The following is a 21,793-nucleotide window of genomic DNA, read 5'->3' as shown; positions in this document are numbered from 1 at the left end:
TGTCCACATCCTGAGGATGTGGGACTTGAAGGCCTTAGTCTATGGCTTGGGTTCCAGGATGAAACTGCTCCCTCCCTAGCCCCCTGAGCATGGCTTGGTGAGATCTCAGGAGACTGGACTGGGACCAGAACCTTCCGCGTCTGTTTGCTTCCCTGACACGCACAGAACAAACCTTCTAAAGTGGCTTTTCAGCCATTCTTCACCTTGTCCATTTGTGCCCGGTAGTAGACAGAATAACGGTCTGGGCAAAGAGGTCCACGCCCTAATCCCCCAAAACTGAATGAATGTTACCTTATGTGACAAAAAGGATTTTCAGATGTTATTAAGTGTAGGATCTTGAGATGGGGAGTATTATGGGCTGAATTATGTGCCCCCCAAACCCGTATGTTGAAGCTCTAACCCCTAGTACCTCAGAATGTTTGTATTTGGACATAGGGCCTTTAAAGAGGTCATTAAGTTAAAATGAGGCCATTAAGGTCTGTCCTACTCCAATCTGAGTAGTGTCCTTATAAGACAGGGAAACAACACAGACACCAGGGATGCGCACGCACAGAGGAAAGACTGTGGGAGGATGTAGCAAGAAGGTGATTGTCTGCAAGTCAACGAGAGAGGGTTCAGGAGAAACTAAACCTGCCAACCCCTTGATCTTGGACTTCCAGCCTCCAGAACTGTGAAGAAATGAATTTCTGTTGTTTAAGCCACTCAGTCTGTGGCAGCCCTTGCAAACTAACACAAGGACTGTCCTTGTACAAGAAGGCAGGAAGATCACAGATAAAGTACATGTGACAACAGAAGCAGAGGGTCTGTGTCAGAGATTTAAAAATGTTACAATCCTAGGTTTTGTTTTGTTTTGTTTTTTTTAAGTGATTTTAAACAATAATCATTTGTTATTTCCACTCCTGGCTTGAAAGATGGAGGAAGAGGCCACAAGCCAAGGAATGCAGATGGCCTCTAAAATCTAGAAAAGGCAAGGAAACATCTTCTTCTGGTTCCTCCAGAAGGAAGGCAGCCCTGCTGACACATTGGCTTTTATCCTCAGAAGACGCTTTTTGGATTTCGGACTCCCAGAACTATAGAATAAAATTGTGTTGTTTTAAGCCACTAAATTAGTGGTAAATCCTTAGAATAGTTACAGAAAACGAATACACACCCACTTGAACTTCTGCAAGTACTGTTTTCTTTAAAAAATTGCTCAAATAAGTTTTCCCAAGCTCCTTGCAATCCTACAGTTGTGCCCCAGAAAGCCTTCCTGATCCCACCAGCAACAGGCCTTTTCACATCCGATACCAGCAGCATCATTACTGTATGATACCTAAAATCCACTTTGGGGACCTGGGCACAGCCAGCCCAGTAGGAAGGGTGAGGGATTCGCTGGGCTATGGTACGAACCCTCTCATACTTCCTGACACAGGCTGTAGAGCCATTTTCTGCACAATGGCAGGGCTACATCCCACTGGCACCAGCTCTAGGTGTGGGAGAACAAGACTCCCTTCGCAGTGGGGCAGCTCCCAAGGCGCCCAGAGTAAAGCTGGAATAACTGATAATCTTCCAGCAGCCACAACAGACCGAGTCTCACACACGGAGTATTCCTCAGTCATGAAAGAACGAAACCTTGCCATTTGTGAAAATACGGGCGGACACAGAAGGCGTTATGCTAAGTGAAATAAGTCAAAGACCAAGACAAATGCTGTATTTCACTTACGTGTGGAATCTAACCATCAAAACAAATGAATAAACAAAACAAAACAAAACAGAAGCAGGTCCATTAGATAGAGAACAAGCTAATGTTGCCAAAGAGGCAGGGGTAGGGGGCGGTGCGGGGATCAAGAACTAACTTTTTCAATTCCTTCATTTAGTGGGTAGAAACTGAAGCTCAGAGAAGTTCCAGGACTTGCTCAAGGTCACAGTTTTTTTGGTGCAGCGCCAGAACAAGAACCCAGGTGTTTCAAATCCTCACTGGGCTTCTTCCCTGGCCCTGGGGCCTGGGTTCCCTGGGGATGGGAGTAGGAGGAACTGGAGGAAAAGAAGCACAAGGAAAGGGCATGTTCCCTACATTTAATTTTGCAAATTTATTTTATTCAACTTGGAAAATGAATACAAATCCCTGGGTATTTTTTGTCAGGGGTGAAGGGAGTGGCATTAATAAGGGAGTAGGCGTTGAGGCAAGGTATGAGCATCACAGTGGCTGTCTCTCGTCCACATCCCTGCCTGGGGAGAGGGGTGGAGGTTGAGCAGGGGACTCAGGTCCGGAGGAAGACTATGGTGAGGAGGCCTGCAGAGGGGACAAAGAAAGAGTAAGTTTGTAGTAGCAGCACTGGAGCTCTGGAAGCCCTCTTCCCAGTCCCCACCCCTCTTTCTCTGGAGCCCAGATTCCCTCGCCGCTACTGCGCTTACCCAAGATGTAGGCTGCCACCAATTTTTGTCCCAGGGAGACGTGCAGGATTTGGGGCAGCTGGCTGCCGAGTTCATCCTGGAGTGGGAGCAGCAGGAAGGCCACAGAGACTATGCCCGTCAGCAAGAAGAGGAAGAAGGAGCTGGTGGCCAGTTGTGGGTGGGATTCTGGGAAACAAGGCTTGTCAGAAGCTCCAGCCCCAACTCCTCCCAACCCAAGGTCCTCCAGGGAGGAGGCTAAAGACGGAAGGTGTGGACACTTTTTATTGCCCTCCAGGAGCACACTGCAAGCGTCCTTTCCTTCCCGGAGCCTCTGTCTCCACAGCCACAGAAACCCTCTCGCCTCTGGTCCCTTAGCATTTTTTCTCTCTCTTCATTCTTCCTGATTACTGGCTTCGGTGTACATATTTGTCAGCAGGAAACTCCATCTTCCAGACCCAGCATACAACTTGGTGTGGCATAATTGCTCAGTACAGGTTTCTTATGGAACTGAACTGAGCTGGAATATGATAGAAAGTGCTGAAGTTAAAGCTAAGGAAGAACTTTTCCATCTAAATAGAAGCCAGAAAACAGGGAAACTGAAAAATTTGCTTATTCCCTAACCTGATATAAAATCTCAACTCTAGGAATGTTTCCATCGAAAAGCAAAAGACTAAATCAGAAGACCTCTCTCTGCAACTCCAACTGAGCTCACCTCTAGGATAATGCTAGGTCTTCCCTCCCTACAGAACTCAAGAATTCCCATCCCCCAACTCACTCTCAGGGAGGTGTCTGGCTGTGGGTGGTGCTGTCCAGGAAGGAGGCCCTGGGTGGGGCATTGGGTCAGGCTGTCCCTGAAGTTCAATGGGGTAGGCTGGAGCCTTCAGAACCGCGGTGATGTCCTTGCGCCCCACCACTCGGCCCTCAGCTCCCTCCTCAGACAGCTCAATGCGGAAGCGGTCCTGGACATCATAGTGGCTGGCAATGGGAGCCACGTGGCGAATCACACTGGTCCCAAGATAGAAGAGAGGCCCATTGAGAGCAAGTGAGAGGCAGTGATCCAAGTGGATCCAGGCCCCACCCTCCCAGGAAACTTTCCCATAGGGTTGCAGATGGAGTGTGGGGGGGGAGGGGGATTAAAGAGGACAGGCCTGAGACCTTAGACCACCGCGCAGTTATTCAGAGAAAGGTAGCAGCGGCTTCTGGCTTCCCCACCCTTCCAACTCACATGTCAATGCAGGACTGAGGCTTCACATATCCTTCTGCATCAAACACTGTGTATTTGGCAGGTGCTGTGCACAGGACTGGGGGATAAAGGCACAGAGAGACCTACTATTGCCTCAGACTCCCTACACAAGCCTTTCCCATGAAGGGACACTAGAGTCCCCTTGCCTTCTACTCCCAGGGCTCCACATGACTCTTCCAGTTCACCAAGGACGCACATCTGCCCATATTCATCTGACTCGTCCAGCCCACAGAGGCCCCCAATATCCTGCCACCAGCTCCCAGACTCCTAACAGGAGGTGCCCATCCCTTCACCTCGGAAGCGAAGCGCAGCTCCCGTGGGGTTATAGAGGGTCAGCAGCTGCCTGGGTCCGCTCCGTTGGTCCGCCCTGAATACTAGATCCGGGGGAAAGACGAGGACCGGGACAACAGGGCCCGAGGGAGGAGGCGCGCCCCGGGACCCCCGCCCAGGAGCTCCTGGACCCACCAGCTCCTGGTCTTGGGGCGCCCTGCGGCGCATGCAGGCTCTGGGCGGTGGGACATCGGAGGGCTGAGCTCGGGGGACAGGGCCTGGAGTCTAGAGCTGGGAGGCGGGAGGGGTGAAAGGAAATGGATGAGATTGTGGGGTCATTGTGGACCGATGCCACCACCGCCGCCACCGCCTTGGAACTCTATCTACTAAATCAGGCTCCTGCAGACCAGGCCCTGGCCTCTGAAACCCTCCCCTTTTCAGCGGTGTCTCTTCCCTTTAGGCCCCGCCCCAAGCCCCACCTTGATAGTCACGCCCACCCGGTAAACCCCGCCCCTTGCGGCTCCCTATTCCCGCTTTATCTCCACGTCTGGCTCAACATTTCCAGAAGCCCCGCTCCACCAGGACCCACCCCTTCCGGGAACCCGGGGTTCCGCCCCTTTCTCGGGCGGGACTCCGCCTGCCGCAACGGTCTCCTCAGGAGCTGCCCTGTCCGCCGCCTGCCCCGTAGAGACCTGTTTCTGTGCCTCCGACACCTTCCTGAGCTTAGGCCCGCGCTCTTTTGGGCTTCCGCCTCCGATCCGCCGCTGGTGCTACAATGTTCACCTCCTGGTGACAGCACCTGCCAATCAAATTTGTGACCAGACATAGGCTGCCGTCTGCCCAAAAGACCGTTTGGGCACTTCCGTCATACGGCTCCTGTCATTGGCCAGGGCGGCCTTGTTTCCGCCATAAATATAAGCCGATTGGTACATTTAAGAGGGGATTGGCAGGATCCTAGCGACAGAAAACTACTGGTGTCTCTATCCAGAACTCCAGCCCTGGAGAGACCCGGACGAGCAGGAGAGCGGGCTTTATTTCTCCTCCGCGCTCTGAGACCGTCCAAATCGCTAGAATCCCAGCCCACAAAGAAGCCTTCTTTCTCCGTTTCAATCCCAGGCTCTCCTAGAAGCCTCTGCAGCAACCCAGGCCGTTGCCCGCAGTACTAGTTGGACTCCAGTCTCAGTCCTGTGTTTCTCTCCTGATTCTCTCCTTCCTGCGTGGCATTCTGAAATCACTCACATTTGCACAGGGAATTAAGATTGACCAACCCTACCACTTAAATAATCACTCCAAGTCTTCAACTCTTACAGACAACGAAACTTCAGCCAGGTGTATGGTCTACCCCCAGGCCACACAATTGGTTAGCAGTGGAGCAAAAACCAGGTCGATCTTATCAAAGCCCTCCCTGTGCACCCTGTCAAATGGAGAATTTGCCTCGTCTGCCCTCCTAATCATGCTTTTGTTTTCTTCATAGCCTTCATAGAGTTACTTGTCCTTATGTCTATTTTACTGTTTATCTCCGCTCCATTTATTTTTGTTGTACTTTTGGTGCCTAAAACAGCACATGCGATTTGGAATGAACAAATGACTAGAATGAACTTTGAGCTGAAGTTAGGAATTGAGCCGTGAGCTCTCTATGCAACAGAATTCCAAATAGGGGGAAGAGCACAGGCGAAAGCCAGTGTGCCAGAAATGGTCAAGGAGCCAGTGTGACTGGAATAGTGGTCTCATGGGAGGTGAGAGGAGGGGAGATGAAGGATGCTGATCATCTAGAGCCTTCGAGCCCACAGTAGGACTTTGGATTTTATTCTGAGACTGATGGAAAACTATAGGAGAGTGCTTCTATAAAGTTTCTTTTTTAACAGCTTTGAGATATCTTTAACATAGAACTTGCGTATATTTAAGGTCTACAACCTGATGGTTTGTATACATTGTGAAAAGATCACTACACTCAAGCTCATTCACATATCCCTCATCTCTAATGGTTGCCATTGTGTGTGTGTTTGCCTGTGGGGGAGTTTTGAGCAAAGGGGTGACAAGATCCAACTTAGGCTCTTAAAAGATGATTCTATATAGTAAATGTCTGTCAAGTTTAATGAATGAATGAATATAAATCCCCAAGATGGGCACCAAAACCATAGAAATGGGTATGTGACCCCTTCCTCAGTAAAGGAACATTTATTTGGATAAAAAATGGGTCCCTAGAGCCAAGGTCCGAGGCTGGCCTGGGTTTCAGGCCTGGGACCTAGCAGCCCGAACAGGCTGGGAGGGGCACCTCCTCTTGCTGAGGTTGGTGAGGATCTGGTCCTGGTTGGGCCGGTAGAGAACCACGAAGCTATCTGGAGGGAGGACGGGACCTCTGTTCTCTTCTACCTGGCCCATCAGCAGATAACTGGCTCCTGGGGGGAGGGGAAAGAGGGATTGAGGGATCATGTCATATACCTTGTAGATGTACATTCTCATCCAAGCCCCTCAGATTTTACCACCTTATCACTTCCATGAGGCCAAGCAGCCCTCCCCTCTACCCCACATCCCTATTACCTTTCTTCATGGGGGGACACTGCTTGCAGGGCACATAAAACTTCAAGGAGGTGTCTGTGGGTGCAGAGGGCAGGTCCAGGCCCCCGGTTTTGTAAGCACCAATGAGACTGACAGTGACAGTGAGGCCTTCCCCTGGGCCCCGAACTATGGACTTGACTGTTCCGGTCACCACTGTGGGAGAGTGAGGGCGAGAGGTCAGGAGTCAGGAGGCAAGGGAAGGGCTGGAACCAGAGGAGGGGCACTTTGGGGACTGGAAGGGAAATTAGAGGAGCTAGAAGAGCAGAGCATGTGAATGAGACTTCTTACCCAGGTTGCTGATACAGAAGTTGCTCTGCAAGGTGCCTGTCCGCCGGCACTGCTTTGGGCAGGTGACACCGGGTGTATCTAGGAGTGGGAGGTGGCATTGTTTGTGGAGGGTTACCTACCCAGCAAGTAGGAAGGACTACTTTCCCTATAACAGCCTCATTGATTTGAATTTGTTCAGAGTTCTGTTCAGCTTTGGGTCCCAGCACCCATTATTAGCACAGCTGACACCAGTGAGTGTTGTACGAATGAATGAATGCGTCCATGAAGGGACTCTTTGATACACCTTCCTCAGTCTGTGTCCCCTTCCTTCCCCTTCCCACACTCACCAGAGCCCACGGGGGTTGCCTCAGCCTTAGGCGAGGCTTTTGGTTTCTCCGCAGGTGGGAGTTCTGGCTTGACTTTGGGCTCAGCTCCCGGCTTGGGGCCCGGGCCAAGGAGTGGGGGACTTGGCCGGGCGTCCTCCCCTGGGTTCCGGGCCAGCCCTTCTTTTGCGGCGCCCCGTGGCAAAGTCCTATAGGAGGCTGAGAAGCCATCGGCTGTGACGCTGAGGTCCGAGACGAAGTGGACGAGGAGCTCATTCCCTTCGGAGGAGATGGGACTGCGGGCAGCGGTGGGGCATTGGGGGACGCGTCAAGGGCCTGCACCTGGCCTCTACCCAGGCCAGTGGCGTTTTAACCTCTGTTCCCTGGTTCGCTGCTTTAGATTCCTGACTTCGTAGTCAAAGGCTCCACTCGTCTCAGTATCCACGAACCACAGGCCTAGTGGGAGCCTGGTACCCTACCTGCTCCACCCACTGGTTTGGGGCTGGCGGGTTCAGATTCTGCCTCTTCAGCTAAGCCCCACCCCTCCCAACAGCAGCAGGGTTGGGCTCCGGCACCTGGGGGGGTGGAGACACCAGGCCCAAACACCCGCCCAGGTCCCCCCCACCCTCACCCAGGGGCTGTGTCTCCGCAGAACTTCCCCAGCCTCTTGGCGTCATCGCTCACTGCTCCATTGAACACGCTGACTGAGTCATAGCGGCAGTAGGTGTCCGGCTCCACGTCGAACTTTCCAAAGGTCAGCGAAATCACCTGATGGCAGGGCAGAGGACAGAGGCTGCTCTGTACTTCTCACCTCCTCCACCTACTACCCACTTAGGGATGCTCGCAGCAGCCTCCTCTCACATCCCTTCGCACCTCCCTCTTAATGCATTTATATCACAGCAACTTGGAGGACCGCATACACCAGAACCCTGCAGTGATGTCCCTTGCCATAGTGGGCAAGGTCAAGTCCTGGCTCATTCTCAAAGAATAGACCAAGAATCTGCCTCTTCCACCTCCTTCTCCTCCTTCTCCTCCCCTGCCCCCCACACAAACCACCACAGTTTATCAGCATTAGATACGTCGCTGGTTACAAGTGTAATTTTACATTTTTTGTTTGCATGCAAGCACGTCGTGGGTGTGTTCCCCCCCCCCCCCCACCAGCTAAGCTCAGTGCTTAGGACATAGCAGATGTTCTTGCTAGTTGCATGCTGGAGGATGCCGCTCAGGTCCCCGAGAGCAGCTCGGGCAGGGAGGGTCGGCACCTGGTTTGGGGGCGCGGTACCTGGTTTGGGGGTGCGATAATGTGCCAGGAACAGCTGATGCCCGGAGGGTAATCAGACTCGGGCCAGTTGGGTGTGGTCAGGGTTCCCTGGGCCTTCTCCATCCGCCCCCCGCAAAATTGGTGCTCTGGGGATGGGAGAGAGGAGTAGGGGTGGGGGGCAGTGGAGACCCTCGGTCAGCTTGAGAAGAGCTCTAGACTGGGAGCTCGTGCAGGAAGGTCGATGTCGGGGTCTCAGGATGAGGGGGCGAGAAGAGGGTAAGGAAAGAGGTGGGTAGGTTAGCAGAGGAGGAGCAAGGCTCAGGGAAGTCTCGCACCTCCTGGCGCCCAGGCTGGCTGTGGAAGGGGGAGGAGGAATTGGCTAGACACGCCCCTTCTTGACCCTCCCCCTGACCCGCTGCCACACCGTTCCTCTTCCCCTAGTAGATCCCATCTCCCCCGCCAGGCAGAGAAGTCCCCTTTGCAGACTGGAGAGTCCCCATGCTGTGAGGGTCCCTCAAATTGGGGCATAACCTCCTAGGCCCCTTTGGGAGGTCCTTGCCTTAAACATTTTAGGGGAGACTTCTGCCGTCAGGAGAGGGTGATGGGACCGCAATCGGGAGCCCCGGGCTGGGTGAAGGGAACTCCGGGTCGGAGGAACCTTGTCCCCCTTCCCGGGGGTACCCCTTACGCCTGTCAGAGGGAGCCCGATTGCGGACGGGGGCAGGCAGTTACTCACCGTCCCAGTAACCCCAGGCCGCCCATTCCACCCGCGGGTCGGTGACCCATTTCCGCCTTGCGCCTGGGGTGGGGCCTGGAAGAGGGGGTGGGTGGGAGCAGGAGAGGGGAGAGAAGACGGGGAGGAGGGACTGGAGGGGCAGTTAGTGAGGCAAAAGGGAAAGGGAGGCAATGGGGACCTGGGAGGTTAAGGCTGGGGGCAGGGCATGTGTTGGGGTGGGGCCAGGCGAGGGGGAAGGCGAAGGTGAGGGAGGTCTCACCAGTGCCCGAGGTGGCCCGCCCGCTGTACCAGAGCAGGAAGCCTCGACCTCCAGTGCCCTCATCTGCTGTCATCTTCAGGGTCACCTGGTTGCCAGGGGCGACTATGGGCGCTGGCCGGAAGGTCCCGCAGAAGCGTCCAAGTCGCTGGCCTGAAGTTCCAGACCCAGCGAAGACCTCCAGAGCATCATAACGGCAGGCAGGGTGTAGTTCCAGGTCAAAAACTCGGAAGGAGAGGGACACAGTCTGGCCTTCAGGGACCTGATTGCAGAGACAGCGGTGGGGACCCACAAAGTCAGGTCATAAACAACTCAGGCAGAGGGTACTTCCCTTTCCCCAAGCATTTCCTAGAGAAACTTGGGTCTGAGCATAAAGGGACCCCATCAGGGTGCAGAGCAGAGGGCCTGGACTCTGCATCAGGCTTGTAGCTTGGGCAGAGGACAAGACTTGAGGTCCGTGGAAGATTGCAGTGGGCAGGAATGACGTTGGGATTGGAGTAGCAGGTTTTGAATTAAAGGTTAAGAGTGAGGACACTTGCCACGTATTGTGGAGGACACTGATGCCATCAGTGACCAGAGGGGAGGGATCTTGGACTCCCCCAGGGAGAACTGGGGGTGCTGGGGGAAGGTATTTGGCTGCCTGAATTCAGGCCTTGGAGACTTGGACAAGGGGTAGTGACCAGAGGGGCCTTCTCACCGTTATTGTCCAGATGCACTCCTTACTGGGGGGGTAGTGGTTGGGAAAACTCTCACTTGCCACGTAACCTGACTCCCCAGTCACATCCCCTCCGCACAGGAACACAGGTCTGGAGGACACGAGAGGGGTCATAGGTGAGGAAGCAGTGAACAGACTGGGATAGGGTAATGAGGATGGGGAGGCCACGGAGGGAAGCCTGGGGGATGAGGGAGAAAGGCCCGAGGAATCTGGGATGGCCTCAGGCAGCCAAGATAGAATTGGGGTGGGAAACACTACAGTAGATCAGGAAATAGTGGGGCCAGCAACTTGGCTATACCTCCAACCCCCAGTCCCAGCCCCCAACCCCGACAGGAATTCCCGGAATCCTCCTCAGCCCCACTTCCTCATCCTCCCTCCTCACACTGCCAAGCAGTCCACAGCAGCTGCCTAACTACTTCCAGATGTAGACACAGCCACGAGGCTGTGCGGGGGAGGGGGTGGAGTGTTGAGAAGCAGCAGCGATGGCCCTGAAATTGAACCTGGAGATCAGGCTCCCTGAGCTCCCAACCTTTGCTCTGCTCCTGTTCCAGCCAACTACTTGACTGTCTGACTCCCAAGTCTCCCACTTGCTGCCCCTGCTTTCTCTCATAATCTCTAATTCCTTCCTGGAATCCAGGTGTCCAGCTACCAGGCAAGTTCAGGTCTTGGCTCTCTCTCAGGTTCCATGGGGGTGGGGAAGGAAGGGTCTGGGTTAATGGGGAGACTTAGAGGGCAGAGGACAGAGGTTGAAGAAGTGGGGAGCAGTGGTGTCCTGCAAGACACAGAGGTCTTGCAGCAGGGAGGACAGACTTGGGGGCCAGAGAAGGGTAGGTGCTGTGGGAGATCTTGGGAGTGTTGTGTCAGCAAAAGAATCCACGAGATCCACAGGCATAACCCCTCAGAAAATGGCTTTTGAAACTCTAACTGGAAGGGGCCAAGAGACCTACCTGGTGTAGTTCGGGGTCTGGCCCTGGGCGAAAGGCAGCAGGGCCCATGCAGTGAGGAGGGGCCCCAAGAGGGAGGCTGTGGCAGCAGGCAGCATGGCTGGGGGGAGGCGCTGGGGTCCTCAAGATAGAGGCAGCAGCTGAGTTTAGTAGCAGCAGCGGCAGCAGCGGCAGCAGCAGGGATAATCGGTGCCAGATGAGGCAGCCTCGGGTGTGTGGGCGTGGGGACTGGCCAGTGGGGAGGGCGGTGGGGAAGGCGGGACAGGGAGAGTACAGCCGGGACAGTGGTGAGTCCAGGGGCCTCTCTAGGTACAGGACACATAAATACAGACCTAAGTAGTGGGTGGAGCAATGAAGGACGGAAGGAGCATCAGGCCCTCAGCCATAATCTAGGCATCAAGTGATGCCATCTGGAAGCTCTCTCTGTCCAGTGCCCAAGCATCCTGTGAACACAGTGTCTAGTCCTTCCTGAGGACTCTCCAGTCCGCTCATGATCCTCTCTATTGCTGCTTCCTTAGCATCCAGAGGAAGTCCTTTCCTGGGCTCCCAGACTGTAAGCATTCACCCCCTTGCTGACCACCACCTGCTCCAACTTATTTTCCACTCCAAATTTCCGGCTTTCTCTCTACCCCCAGTCCAGACTAGGCCAAGGAGAAAAGAACTCTGCTCATCCATTTTCTCCCAAATATCTGTAGGTACAGGAGTGGGGCGGGGAGGCATGGCATGTAGGGAAAGCAAGTGTCTTCCTTCAGGAGGAAGAGGAGGATGGAGTATAAAGTAGGGGAAAAGGACATGTGAGACCAGACCTGGATGGTAAACAGAAAGCAGAAAGGATGGATTGACTTCACAGGGATGAAGGAAAATGGAGAGAACACTTTCTGAAGTCAGACGTGGCTTCCTCTGGAGGAGAATAAGAGGACCCAAGTGGGGGCACTCAGTAGCACGTGTTGACTGAGTTGTTCCAGAAGGTGGGGCTAGGATTTCCAGTCAGGAAGACTGGGTCGGGCCTTGAGAGCAGACCCGGGGGGGGGGGGGGGGGGGGGCCGGGGAAGCAAACTGAAGGACAAAGGTGCTGTCAGCTCTGCAGGGCCTGGAAGCTTGAGCAGCTTCTGCTCTGCCTACCCCTGTCCATGCTCCTGCCCTCCCTCACCCTCTGAGCCAGGCATCGGGTACCCCACCCCTGCCCCATTGTCCTCCCAGGCCCCAGGGTTCCAAACTGGGCCTTATTTCAGCCTTTTATTCTACTTGTCCATCAAATCTCTTGTCCATGATAGTGAGGCTGGGGGCCCCTTCCTGGGCAGCCCCCTGAACATTTTACAAAACAGTTCCCTCCCCACCCTGGTATGCCCAGCAGCCCCGACCCCACTGTGCTCCCCTCCCCGGGCACAGTGTTCCTTGCTACCACTCCATCTCTCCTTAGCAGTTGGCCCATAGCCAGACTATCCCTCCAGGGGAGAGACTAGGAGGAGTGCTCAACTCTCAGGGGTTGGGGGGGCCTTGGCCAACCCCTCCAGCAGCGTTCTGTAGCAAGTCCAGGGCTTCCCAAAAGAAATCCTTCTGTGCAGCCATTAAAGGCATCCAGCCCACGATCTGCTTCATCTTTGCCATGCGGTCCTGCAATGTGGAACAACTGTGGATCTGGTTGAGGTACTCCTTACAGGCCCAGGCTGTCCCCCCAGGGTCCTGGAGTACTCCAGCCCGTGGGTTGGGCTCAGGGGTCCCCACCACTTTGCTGGCTGGCAGGTCTCGATAGGCAGGATGGTGTTCAATGTCATGGCTGGACAGCATGTAGAGACACTCTCTGGTGGAGCAGAGGGAGCAGGCACACAAAGGGACCTGGGAGGAAAGAAGGGGTGTGATTGACTGGGGCCTTTACTGAGGGGTTCCCACCAAGCCTCAGCTGTTGCATCCCTCCCCCTCAGACCAGCCCTGAGCCAGTGAGTAAGCTGGCTGGCTGAGCCCCAAGGTTATATGAGGTCAGCGAGGGCAAGCAGGATCTGCTAAGGAAAAGAGCCAGGAGCCATGGTGCCGGGCAGAAAAGGTAGGTGGGTGGTGCTGGGGAAATGGGGCCCCAGGGTCCCTGAAGGAGTCCCAGCTACAATCCTGTGGACTACCTGCCCTCTCTGGTTGCCCGATCACCTAATCCTGCTCACTCTGACCTTCACATGGAGTTTGACGAAGGAGGCACTCCCCTTAGGCCATCCGGGGAGGCGGCCTCCAGCCCCACAGCCACAGCCCAGCAGCTCCTTGCTGAAGTCCGAGCCCTGGCTCAGCACCAAGGAGTGGTTGAGGCCACACCACAGGGCAATGGGGTGTTGCAGATAAAGCACCTGAGGACACAGGGCCAGGGCTCCTAAGGGGGGAGCATCAGAGCACTGGGGGCCCGGGTCAGAGAAGGGTGACAGGAAGGCTCAGGGCAGAATCTAGGGAAACTGGGAGAGGAAGAAATAGCACCCAGCACACCTTCCCCAGATGGTCTGCCCTGCTGAGTGAAGACCGCAGCAATCTCAGTGGCTCTCTTGCAATCTCAGTGGCTCTCTTGCAGCCCCAAACAGTCTCACCACATAGGGTCTAGCACTTTTGTTGGTTCCTCATCTTTGCTTCCCAGAAAAAAGGTTATTTGCCTGAGGCCAGGGCCTGTAGTCTTCTCTCATTCTCATACCACAGGCCTCAGCCAGCCCAGCCTCTCATCCTGCCCTCCAGCCTCAGGTTGAGGAATACACTTCCCCTTCCCCAGGCTTAAAGACACAATCTCTCCTTTGCAATTCCAGGTTAACCTCCAGGAAGGACTTCCCTCTCTATCATTTTCAGTTGTTCATATTATCCTATTTTGAAAAATAGGCCACCCTATTTTGAAAACACATTTCCTTCTGATTCTGTTTTTTAGGCAGAAGAACTGGTTACATGACCCGTCTGAGACTGACCACATTCTTGCTCTCCACACAGCCTTTCCTGAGCCTTCCCGTGATCCGGCTTTTCTCCCTACTGTGCTTACTGACACGTTCTCCAAATGCACTGCACCTCCCAACAGCCAAATCCCAGGGCCTCTCCTGAATGTTTTCTCCTGACACTATGAGTGCTTTAATTTTGAAGATATAGATAAATAATTCACAGTCATTATAGAAACATAAGATATTGGCAAGCAAAAATTAATTGAAAAATCACGGGAAATCCCACCACCCACTATTAGCATCTTGCTGGATATTCTTTTTCAGTGCTGTCTATACACATGTGTACAGCTGGCCAATGAACACAGGCGTGAACTGCACAGGTCCACTCACACCCAGATTTAAAGCTCAGGTCCATTTATATGTGGATTTTAAAAATCTGTGTGTAAGAGGGCCTCTGCAGGTCAAACCTCTGTTGTTTGAGGGTCTAATTTTTAGTATTTTTGTATTTTTAATCCATGGTTGGAAATCCAAATATGTGGAGGGCCAACTTAAGTTATACATGGATTTTTGACTATGTGATGGGCTGGTGTCTCTAACCCCTGTATTATTCAAAGGTCAATTGGAAGTTGTCTCTTAAAACAAAAATGAGATCATACTATGTAAACCATTTCACACATATTTTTCATCTAAAAATATGGCATGATCAATTTTCCATGTCAGAAAAGTATATTCCTACATTATCACTGTCACCATTCATCACTTCCTCCTGTTTGCAACTTCTAGGACGTGGCATTTGAGAGCGCGCCTCCTGTGCCAGTGACAACTTTTCCATTCCCTCTGCCTACGATGGCGGCTCCTACCCAGGTTTGCTCCTCCATCTCTGCTTTTGTCATTTCAACCTTGTTCCAACTTGGGACCAAATTGCCAGTGAGATATTCCCACTTTACTGTTCTACTCTCTCTGCAAAAATGTCCCATATTCAAGCTCTTTCCTCAAAGCAGAGTCGCTAACTCACACATTTGCTGCTGATACCATCTTTCTTCAAGGGAACTATTGTCAGAGCCACCTTTGTCCTACACCCCTTTGCTCACATCTAATCAGTTTCCAGGGCCTGTTCCTTTTCTTTCAAAACTTCTCACATATCCATTTCTTTCCATTCCCGCTGCCACTGTACCAGTCCCGGGCCCTTGTTTCCAGTGCTGCTGCTACTCAACAGCCTCCAGGGGCTTCTCATTCACAGCCTCCTGTGCACTCCAGCCAGTTGGCCTGTTCTCAGTCATCTTTGTGGGTTGCCCTCTCCTGCTCCAGAACCCCAAATGACTCTTTGCCATGTCTGTACTTCTCCAAGCTCACACCCACCTACACCACCTCATACTACCTATTTACAAAATGCTCTCTTTCCTCTGATCAGGCCAGTCTTTTCACCATCCCAGACATGTGCAAGCTTTGTCCTAGTCCCCATGACACAGATGCCTCTCCCTATCCCCACCTGAATCCTATCTAACCCACTAGGCGCAGCTTACGTCTCACCTCTTCTTGCTACTGCAGGCCACCTATTCTTCCTGCTTCACTAAATTCCTATTGCACTTATAGCATGCACTGCACAGAACAAACCTCCTAGTGTCAACCCTGGGTGAAGACACGAAAATACTGTTTAGCTTAACCTCCTAGGGAGTAGGAAGTGGATTCTATGGAAATTGGAAAAGTGGAGAGGAAAGGGTCAGGAAATTGGAGGAAGGGGATCAGGATGAAAATTGCTGGGAAACAGTCTCACCTGTGTGGGTTCCCCTCGGTCCATTTTGTCCCCTGTTCCCAGCTGCCCATATCTGTTATTTCCCTGCATAAAGATTCGGCCAAATTCATCCACCAAACCAAGGTGATTGTAGCCAAGAGCACAGAATAGGACCTAGGGGGTAAGAGAGAGAAGAGACGGGCATTCAGTTCCCTCCAGAAGAACTCTGAACCCTAAAACCTCCCAACTACTAGCCTGCTAACCCTGGATGATCTCTTTTGGCCTTGCCCTCTATGTCACCCCTCTCTCTGGGCCCCCTGTCCCTCCCTGATCAATCATTTGATTCCTGCTCACATTTCAGACCCTCAGAACCTTTTGACCCCTAAAGCCCCTCCAATTTTGTTCTGCCCCATCCCCCCAGGATCCTACCTTGGCAGGCAGTGAGAGAGCAAGTGGCATCTGCTGGTCCAGGGGGTCAAAGGCTTGAAGAGTCCCAAAGAGATCACGATACACCCCTGGGGTATGCACCTCAAAATATACTCCCCCCTGGTCTGGGGGGTGGGGTTGGGTGTCCTCAGCTCAGCAGCTTTGGGCACCCATTTCCTAGGGTAAGGCCTCATGTTGGATGAAAACTACAAGATCCAAGGAGTCTCACACCCACTGACAACACACCAGCTATGATGTCTGGGAATCTAAACAGCATCTTTTTACTAGGATACCCTAGGTGTCCACCCCAGAGCTGGAATAGGGATTGGGGGGGTGGTGTCTGTATCTGGAAGACCTGTCCAAGGTTGGGGTCTGGAGCAGAAGGGAGGTGGTTCTTACCAGTAATGTAAAGAGTACTGCTCTGGTTGGAAGCCATGCAGGCCACACGCAGGTGAGGCAGGCAACGGGACACCTTCCTCAGGGCCAGCTGTACTGTGTAGGAGCGTGGTTGGTCCAGCTGAGTTTCATTCACTACCAGAGAGTAGATCTTTCCTTCCTCTGGGGGGTGGGGAACAGATGATTACATGCAGGAAGGGACCCTCCAATATCCACATTAACTTTCCAAGAGACTCCCCTAAGCCACACAGTATGAGATGTTTACTGCCCTAGAGGGGGGTTGGTAGCAAAAGGGTAGGGATGAAATAGGGAAAGTGTGACCTCAGGTTTCCCATATTCCAGCCCCTTACCACCCAAAATAAATCAGGTAGTCCTTCAGTGGAGAGAACACCTACTAGATTGGGCAGAATCCAGTCTGAATGTTGGGAATTATGTCTGGGGATTCAGAGGCCTGCATTAAGCATTAAGAAGTCCAGAAGGTCTCAGGCTTGAGAGTGTGGTCAAGTACAGGAAACATTGAGAAAATAAGGGGTCAGTTTGGGGTATGAGATGCCTGGCATGGAGGTTGGGGAGATTAGAATTTGAAGCAGGGCCCTTTACTCATATGAAATACGCATAATCTGAGACTAGGAACAGACACATGCAGAGCTATTTGGTTTGAGATGGCCTGCAGGACCCTGCGTGAGAGGCCTCCCTGCTCCCCTACTTCGGGACCCCTGCAGTGGGTCCTGAAGAATCTGCAGACAACAATTTGCAAAAAATGATTTGCAAACCACTGCTTGAAGCCATACCTGTGAGGAGCAGTAGAGCCCGCTGAGTCTCCTGACCAACGAGCACAATCTGTTTAAAGCTCATGGAGTGGTGGAAGGTCATCTTGAAGACCCGCTGCCCACTGGACTGCAGGTAGACCTCGACACAGTCACAGGCCTGGCTGCCGGTTGTGCCCACCGCTTCCAGCTGCTCCCGAGTAGCCAGTACATAGAGGTATTTACGGTAAACTGTATCACATCTTGGATCTGAGGCAAACTGTAGGAAAAGACAAAGGTGTCTGGGATCTAAGGCTTGGAGTGGGATGAGGCTGGGGTGGGAGATGAGACACTTGGGTACAGAGCTGGGAAACGGGGACTTGCTTTCCGGTTCTGGTTATGGGAAGGCAATTTGGGGCGGGCACTGGGTCCCCGGAGGTTGAGTGGGTTCTTAGCTGCAGAGATCTGTTACTCACATCCTTGGCTCCTCGACACAGCACAACATAGCGGCAGGCACGCTTCCACTGGATCTGACCAAGCGTGGAGGAGACCAAGGCATTTTTGAGGAAGAAGAGAGTCCCCGCATAGTCAAGAATGAAGACGTGGTCCTTGGTGGGCAAGAAGCGGCGGTAGCCATGGGCTAGCAGAGGGGCTACACTCTTGTTGAGACAGCGGCGTCGGCCCCCAAATGCCTGGAAATACAGGCCTTTTGTGTCTGGAGACAGGAAGGATATGAAGAGTTCAAGGGGTTGGGATGACATAAGGGAGATGAATCAGAGCTTGGGCAAACAAGATTTCTTAGACACCCTGGTATTTAGCTCCTCTCCGCCCCCAGGACTGGGAAACAGACCCCTTCCAAAGGACATATGGAAAACTTAGAGGACATTCTCTATTATTCCTGAATGTTTCTGGCCCACCTTAGCCCAGGGCCATAAAAATGCTCCTAAATTGAGCACTTCTTTGGTTCAAACTTGCATCAGAGACATTAAGGGAAATATAGTAATATATAGAAAAGAAGTAGAAGAGTGAAGAAGAGAGAGGAGTGAAAAGGAATGCTCAGAAAGACCAGCAATCCCCCTTCACCCCCAATTCTGGTCTGCTATGTGGATCTCCTTTAATCCGTATGTGAGATGAAATGAGAAGGTAGGAGCTCCCTAGGAAGGGAGGAGAGTTTACAGCACATTTTTCAATCTGGGGGAGATTTTATCCGTCAGGGGACATTGGTTGTCATAACTGAGGGAGGTGCTGAGGGTAGAGCCCAAGAACACTGCTAAACATCCTATAATGCACAGCCCCCCACTTTAAAGAATTATTTGGTCCAAAATTTCAGTAGTGACAATGTTGAGAAATCCTGGTTTACAGGAGGGGCAAATCTGAGGTTTGGGGAGTGGAAGATGTCTTTAGGGTAAAATTTGGGAGACAGTTTGAATATGGAAGGAGACCTGGCAGGGAGGCTAGTAATGAGGGCTCTGGGTGGGACATCTAGAGCCATCAGAAGGTGGCTCTAGAGACTTGAATTACTCAATGGCATGTCTTAATCTAGTAAGTTTCTTCCAGAGAAAGGGGCCCTGGAAGGTTGGCTGGGAATGCTGAGGTCATCAGGCAACTTTATGGAACAGGAGGGGCCCCAGAATAAGGTAGGACAGACGCAAAGAGAACTGGAGGTTTTGGAGAAGCTGTACAGTTAAGAATGGCAGCTCTCTTCCAAGGCCGGACCCCAGAACCCTGCTCTCGGAGGCGAGGGCTGAGCCTGCGACAGATGCGTCTCCATACGCCCTCAGCATCGCACACTTCGTGGAAGTAGTGGCAGGTCTGGCCTAGGGCGACTACATCTCTTACTGGAAGAAATGAGATGATGTGTTCCACCTGTGGGGGGAGGAGGGATGGGGGGGGTCACTGGGGACCCCTCAGTGGTCTGGCCCCTAGTCCTTTGTTCTTAATATTTCCCCCACCCCAAGGACTCACCAGCTCTGGGGGGAACAACTGAACAGAAATAGGGTTCCCTCTCCCCTTCTTCTCTTCACCCCCAGGCTCTGGGCCACATGAAGGGCAGCTCCGCTTCACCTACCCGAGAAGAAAGGAGCCAGGGGTTCGATGAGAATCATCTCTTTTTCTTCCTCCTCTCAGTCTGTCTTTCATTAACTACTATCCTGGAGGCTCATAGCTCTGTCTCCCAGCTTAGTGCTGTCAAATCCTCCCATCTTTCTCTCTAGGTCCATGGGTCACCCCTCCCTGTCTACCTTGTTCCTTGGTCCAACTTCTCCAAGTAATCCTTCCCCAGATATCTTGCTATCCTCTTGCCCTTCCCTTGCCTGGCCTCCACCCCTCACCCTGAGCCTCTCCTCCCATCCGCACAGCCCTGCGAATTTTTGCAGCTTCTGTCTCAGGCTTCTCCTCACCATCCTGACTGCCCCCTCCCTGCTCCTGTCCTCATCTCTCCGAGCCCCTTGGCACCCATCTTGGGCCCAGTCCCTGCTGCCTTTCCCACACCATGTCCCCTGCCTGGGCTTGGGGACCTCTGGGGCCCCTCTGCCTCCTAGGCCCTCCCCCATGGAGTCTGGGGCAGACAAACCTCTGTGACCTCACTGCCTAGCCACTGTGACCTATTTTCCCCAACCTTGCTGGAGATTTTCTCCTATATAGCTCCTCAGTTCTGGCTCAGCTCTATCCCCCCCACCCCCCCACCCCCCAGTGGCTTAGCATATGCATTTTTTGGGAGAAATACAGTGTGAACTCCTGGTCGATGGGGCCTTTACTTTCAGGGAGTAGTAGGAGGTTTTTCCACTTGAAGCCCTTTTAGCACTAACTCCGTACAGAAACGCTGCTAAATTCTTCATATCTCAGCAGGCCAGAGCCTCCGGGGGATTTGTAGCTCAAGAGTATAAACTCAAAAAAAAAAAAAGTATCACTTCAGTTTGACAGGTGAGATGGATAGCGGCCCTGCCAATGATCATCTGTCTCACAAAAGCATGCAACTAGTTAATGTAGGGACAATTCAGCACAAACTCTTTACAGTCTTATGAAAAATACACCCAAGCCATGGCTGGTGTACCTCAGTGGATTGGGCATGGGCCTGTGAACCAAAGGGTTACCAGTTCGGTTCCCAGTCAGGGCACATGCCTGAGTTGCAGGCAAGGTCCTCAGTAAGGGACGCATGAGAGGCAACCACACATTGATGTTTCTCCCCCTCTCTTTCTCCCTCCCCTTCCCTTCTCTCTAAAAATAAACAAAATCCTAAAAAAATACACCCAAAAGCACACTGCTTTCCTGGGTCAGTAACATCACTGCATGTATGAAAGGCAATCTACTATGATGGAAGGGCTAGATTTATTCTGAAAGCTTAGCATATCTCCCAGAATCTAAAACACAGTCTTATGTGTATGGGGGGGAGGGGGAAGAGGGAGAGTGATATTTATGAGGAGAAACAGGAGGTGGGGTTGTGTCTGTCCAGATAGGGGCAGATCTGCACCAATAAATCCAAGGAGTAGCTGGCTCTTCCAAGGGCTCAAAGGAATCCAGTCCAGGTCAGCCAGCTGAGCTGCATAGCATCCCAGACTTGGTTTACTGGCTAACAGACCCATCCAATCAAACTCTCTTATTCACTGTGACTAGTAAACAGCTGGTTTGGGTTACCTAGGGTGAAATTTTTTAATATTTTATTTATTTATTTTTAGAGAGAGGGAAAGAAACATCGGTGTGTGAGAGATACATCAATCAGTTACCTCTCACATGCCCCCAACTGGGCACCTGGCCTGCAACCCAGGCCTGTGCCCTGACTGGGAATCAAACCGGCGACCTTTCGGTTCGTAGGGTGGCACTCAGTCCACTGAGCCACGCCAGCCAGGGCTAGGATGAAATTTTAATAATGCAATAAATCTTTAGGAATGTCGGTATCTGAGATGTGATTTATGAGTGGTTAGACAACTACTAACATACTAAGGTGGACTACTTTAAGTCCTTAGGACATCTAAAAGGATGTTAGATCTCTCTGCAGACAGAAAAAGCATAGTCAGCTCCCTCTCATTTCTGGGTCCTCTTTATTCACTCCATTTCACCCCAGGAGGCAGAGTGGGAGAACAGAAAAAGCTCTCCGTAAGAGCCGATGCAGTGGGAAGCCCGGGCTCTAGTGCAACCGGTCAGCACCTTGATGTTTACTCCTGCCAACTCATCCAATTCCCTCCGCCTCAGTTTCCACATTTGTAAAATAGAGGACTTCTAGATGAGAGACGGTCCCTTCTAGACTAACCCCCCAGTCTTGTCAACACAATTCCTGCCCCGGCGCGCTCCTCTGGCTGGGCTGGTAGTCCGGGTGGCAGCTCTTGAGGTTTTTGCGGGCTCCTGGAACCCTCCCTCCAAAAGTTGAGCCGATCATCTTAGGCTCTGGGAAGCCGCCTGCCCAGTCTACACAGACCATCGCACACACTCAGCCCCAGCCCCAGCCTCCGCAGTCGGAATGGCCTCCACGGAACGACCCCTGGTGTACTGGTCTCGGTGTTGCCCAACACTCTTCGGTCTACCTCATGCCCTCAAAGCTGGCTCGCTCCTTAAAACATACACTTCGCACACACTACACCCCTGCAATGCTCCAACCCAAACGTGCGCAGCGCTCACACTAGTCTCAAAGTTGTAGCTCACGCACCTCCTCCTTGGCGAAG

The 21,793-nt window shown here is 52.6% G+C and overlaps 3 protein-coding genes across 4 annotated transcripts; all 3 read right to left on the bottom strand.

Moving 5' to 3' along the window:
• Positions 1 to 2,045: 2,045 nt before the first annotated feature.
• MOSPD3 (motile sperm domain containing 3) lies at positions 2,046 to 4,730 on the bottom strand. Of its 2 annotated transcripts, none has more exons than XM_045204486.2 (6): positions 4,476 to 4,730; positions 3,910 to 4,177; positions 3,599 to 3,674; positions 3,149 to 3,378; positions 2,395 to 2,559; positions 2,046 to 2,272 (listed from the first exon to the last, which is right to left on the bottom strand). In XM_045204486.2, the coding sequence occupies exons 2-6, from the start codon at positions 4,112 to 4,114 to the stop codon at positions 2,241 to 2,243; spliced, it is 708 nt and encodes a 235-aa protein (XP_045060421.2). In that variant the 5' UTR covers positions 4,115 to 4,177; positions 4,476 to 4,730; the 3' UTR covers positions 2,046 to 2,240. The 2 variants fall into 2 exon arrangements, with proteins under 2 accessions (XP_045060421.2, XP_024427319.2); XM_024571551.3 differs by having other exon boundaries at positions 4,579 to 4,730.
• A 1,304-nt stretch (positions 4,731 to 6,034) lies between these two features.
• On the bottom strand, positions 6,035 to 11,172 carry PCOLCE (procollagen C-endopeptidase enhancer). The gene is made up of 9 exons (XM_024571593.4): positions 10,951 to 11,172; positions 9,986 to 10,094; positions 9,292 to 9,550; positions 8,318 to 8,442; positions 7,667 to 7,803; positions 7,060 to 7,331; positions 6,734 to 6,811; positions 6,428 to 6,598; positions 6,035 to 6,285 (listed from the first exon to the last, which is right to left on the bottom strand). The coding sequence occupies exons 1-9, from the start codon at positions 11,043 to 11,045 to the stop codon at positions 6,119 to 6,121; spliced, it is 1,413 nt and encodes a 470-aa protein (XP_024427361.1). The 5' UTR covers positions 11,046 to 11,172; the 3' UTR covers positions 6,035 to 6,118.
• A 980-nt stretch (positions 11,173 to 12,152) lies between these two features.
• Positions 12,153 to 19,555, bottom strand: FBXO24 (F-box protein 24). The gene is made up of 10 exons (XM_053930525.1): positions 19,469 to 19,555; positions 19,104 to 19,202; positions 18,821 to 19,004; positions 17,615 to 17,853; positions 17,184 to 17,418; positions 16,396 to 16,554; positions 16,000 to 16,121; positions 15,613 to 15,744; positions 13,107 to 13,277; positions 12,153 to 12,783 (listed from the first exon to the last, which is right to left on the bottom strand). The coding sequence occupies exons 1-10, from the start codon at positions 19,538 to 19,540 to the stop codon at positions 12,427 to 12,429; spliced, it is 1,770 nt and encodes a 589-aa protein (XP_053786500.1). The 5' UTR covers positions 19,541 to 19,555; the 3' UTR covers positions 12,153 to 12,426.
• Positions 19,556 to 21,793: the final 2,238 nt, after the last annotated feature.

Source organism: Desmodus rotundus, chromosome 1 (genome assembly GCF_022682495.2).
Source record: "Desmodus rotundus isolate HL8 chromosome 1, HLdesRot8A.1, whole genome shotgun sequence".
Classification (NCBI taxonomy): Eukaryota; Metazoa; Chordata; class Mammalia; order Chiroptera; family Phyllostomidae; genus Desmodus; species Desmodus rotundus.
This window is presented reverse-complemented; position numbering and strand designations above follow the sequence as displayed.

Coding starts and splice junctions, on each gene's coding strand:
- MOSPD3 (XM_045204486.2), bottom strand. CDS start 4,114: ATGCGCCGCAGGGCGCCCCAAGACCAGGAGCTGGTGGGTCCAGGAGCT. Junction 3,379..3,598: donor CCTCAGTCCTGCATTGACAT/GTGAGTTGGAAG, acceptor TCTTGGGACCAG/TGTGATTCGCCACGTGGCTC. Junction 2,273..2,394: donor GGTGGCAGCCTACATCTTGG/GTAAGCGCAGTA, acceptor TCCCCTCTGCAG/GCCTCCTCACCATAGTCTTC.
- PCOLCE (XM_024571593.4), bottom strand. CDS start 11,045: ATGCTGCCTGCTGCCACAGCCTCCCTCTTGGGGCCCCTCCTCACTGCA. Junction 7,332..7,666: donor TGCGGAGACACAGCCCCTGG/GTGAGGGTGGGG, acceptor CGCTGCCCGCAG/TCCCATCTCCTCCGAAGGGA. Junction 6,286..6,427: donor GTGTCCCCCCATGAAGAAAG/GTAATAGGGATG, acceptor CCCTCCCCCCAG/GAGCCAGTTATCTGCTGATG.
- FBXO24 (XM_053930525.1), bottom strand. CDS start 19,540: ATGGTGAGGAGAAGCCTGAGACAGAAGCTGCAAAAATTCGCAGGGCTG. Junction 16,555..17,183: donor GGCTCTACTGCTCCTCACAG/GTATGGCTTCAA, acceptor CCCACCCCCCAG/AGGAAGGAAAGATCTACTCT. Junction 16,122..16,395: donor CAGTACTCTTTACATTACTG/GTAAGAACCACC, acceptor CCCACCCCCCAG/ACCAGGGGGGAGTATATTTT.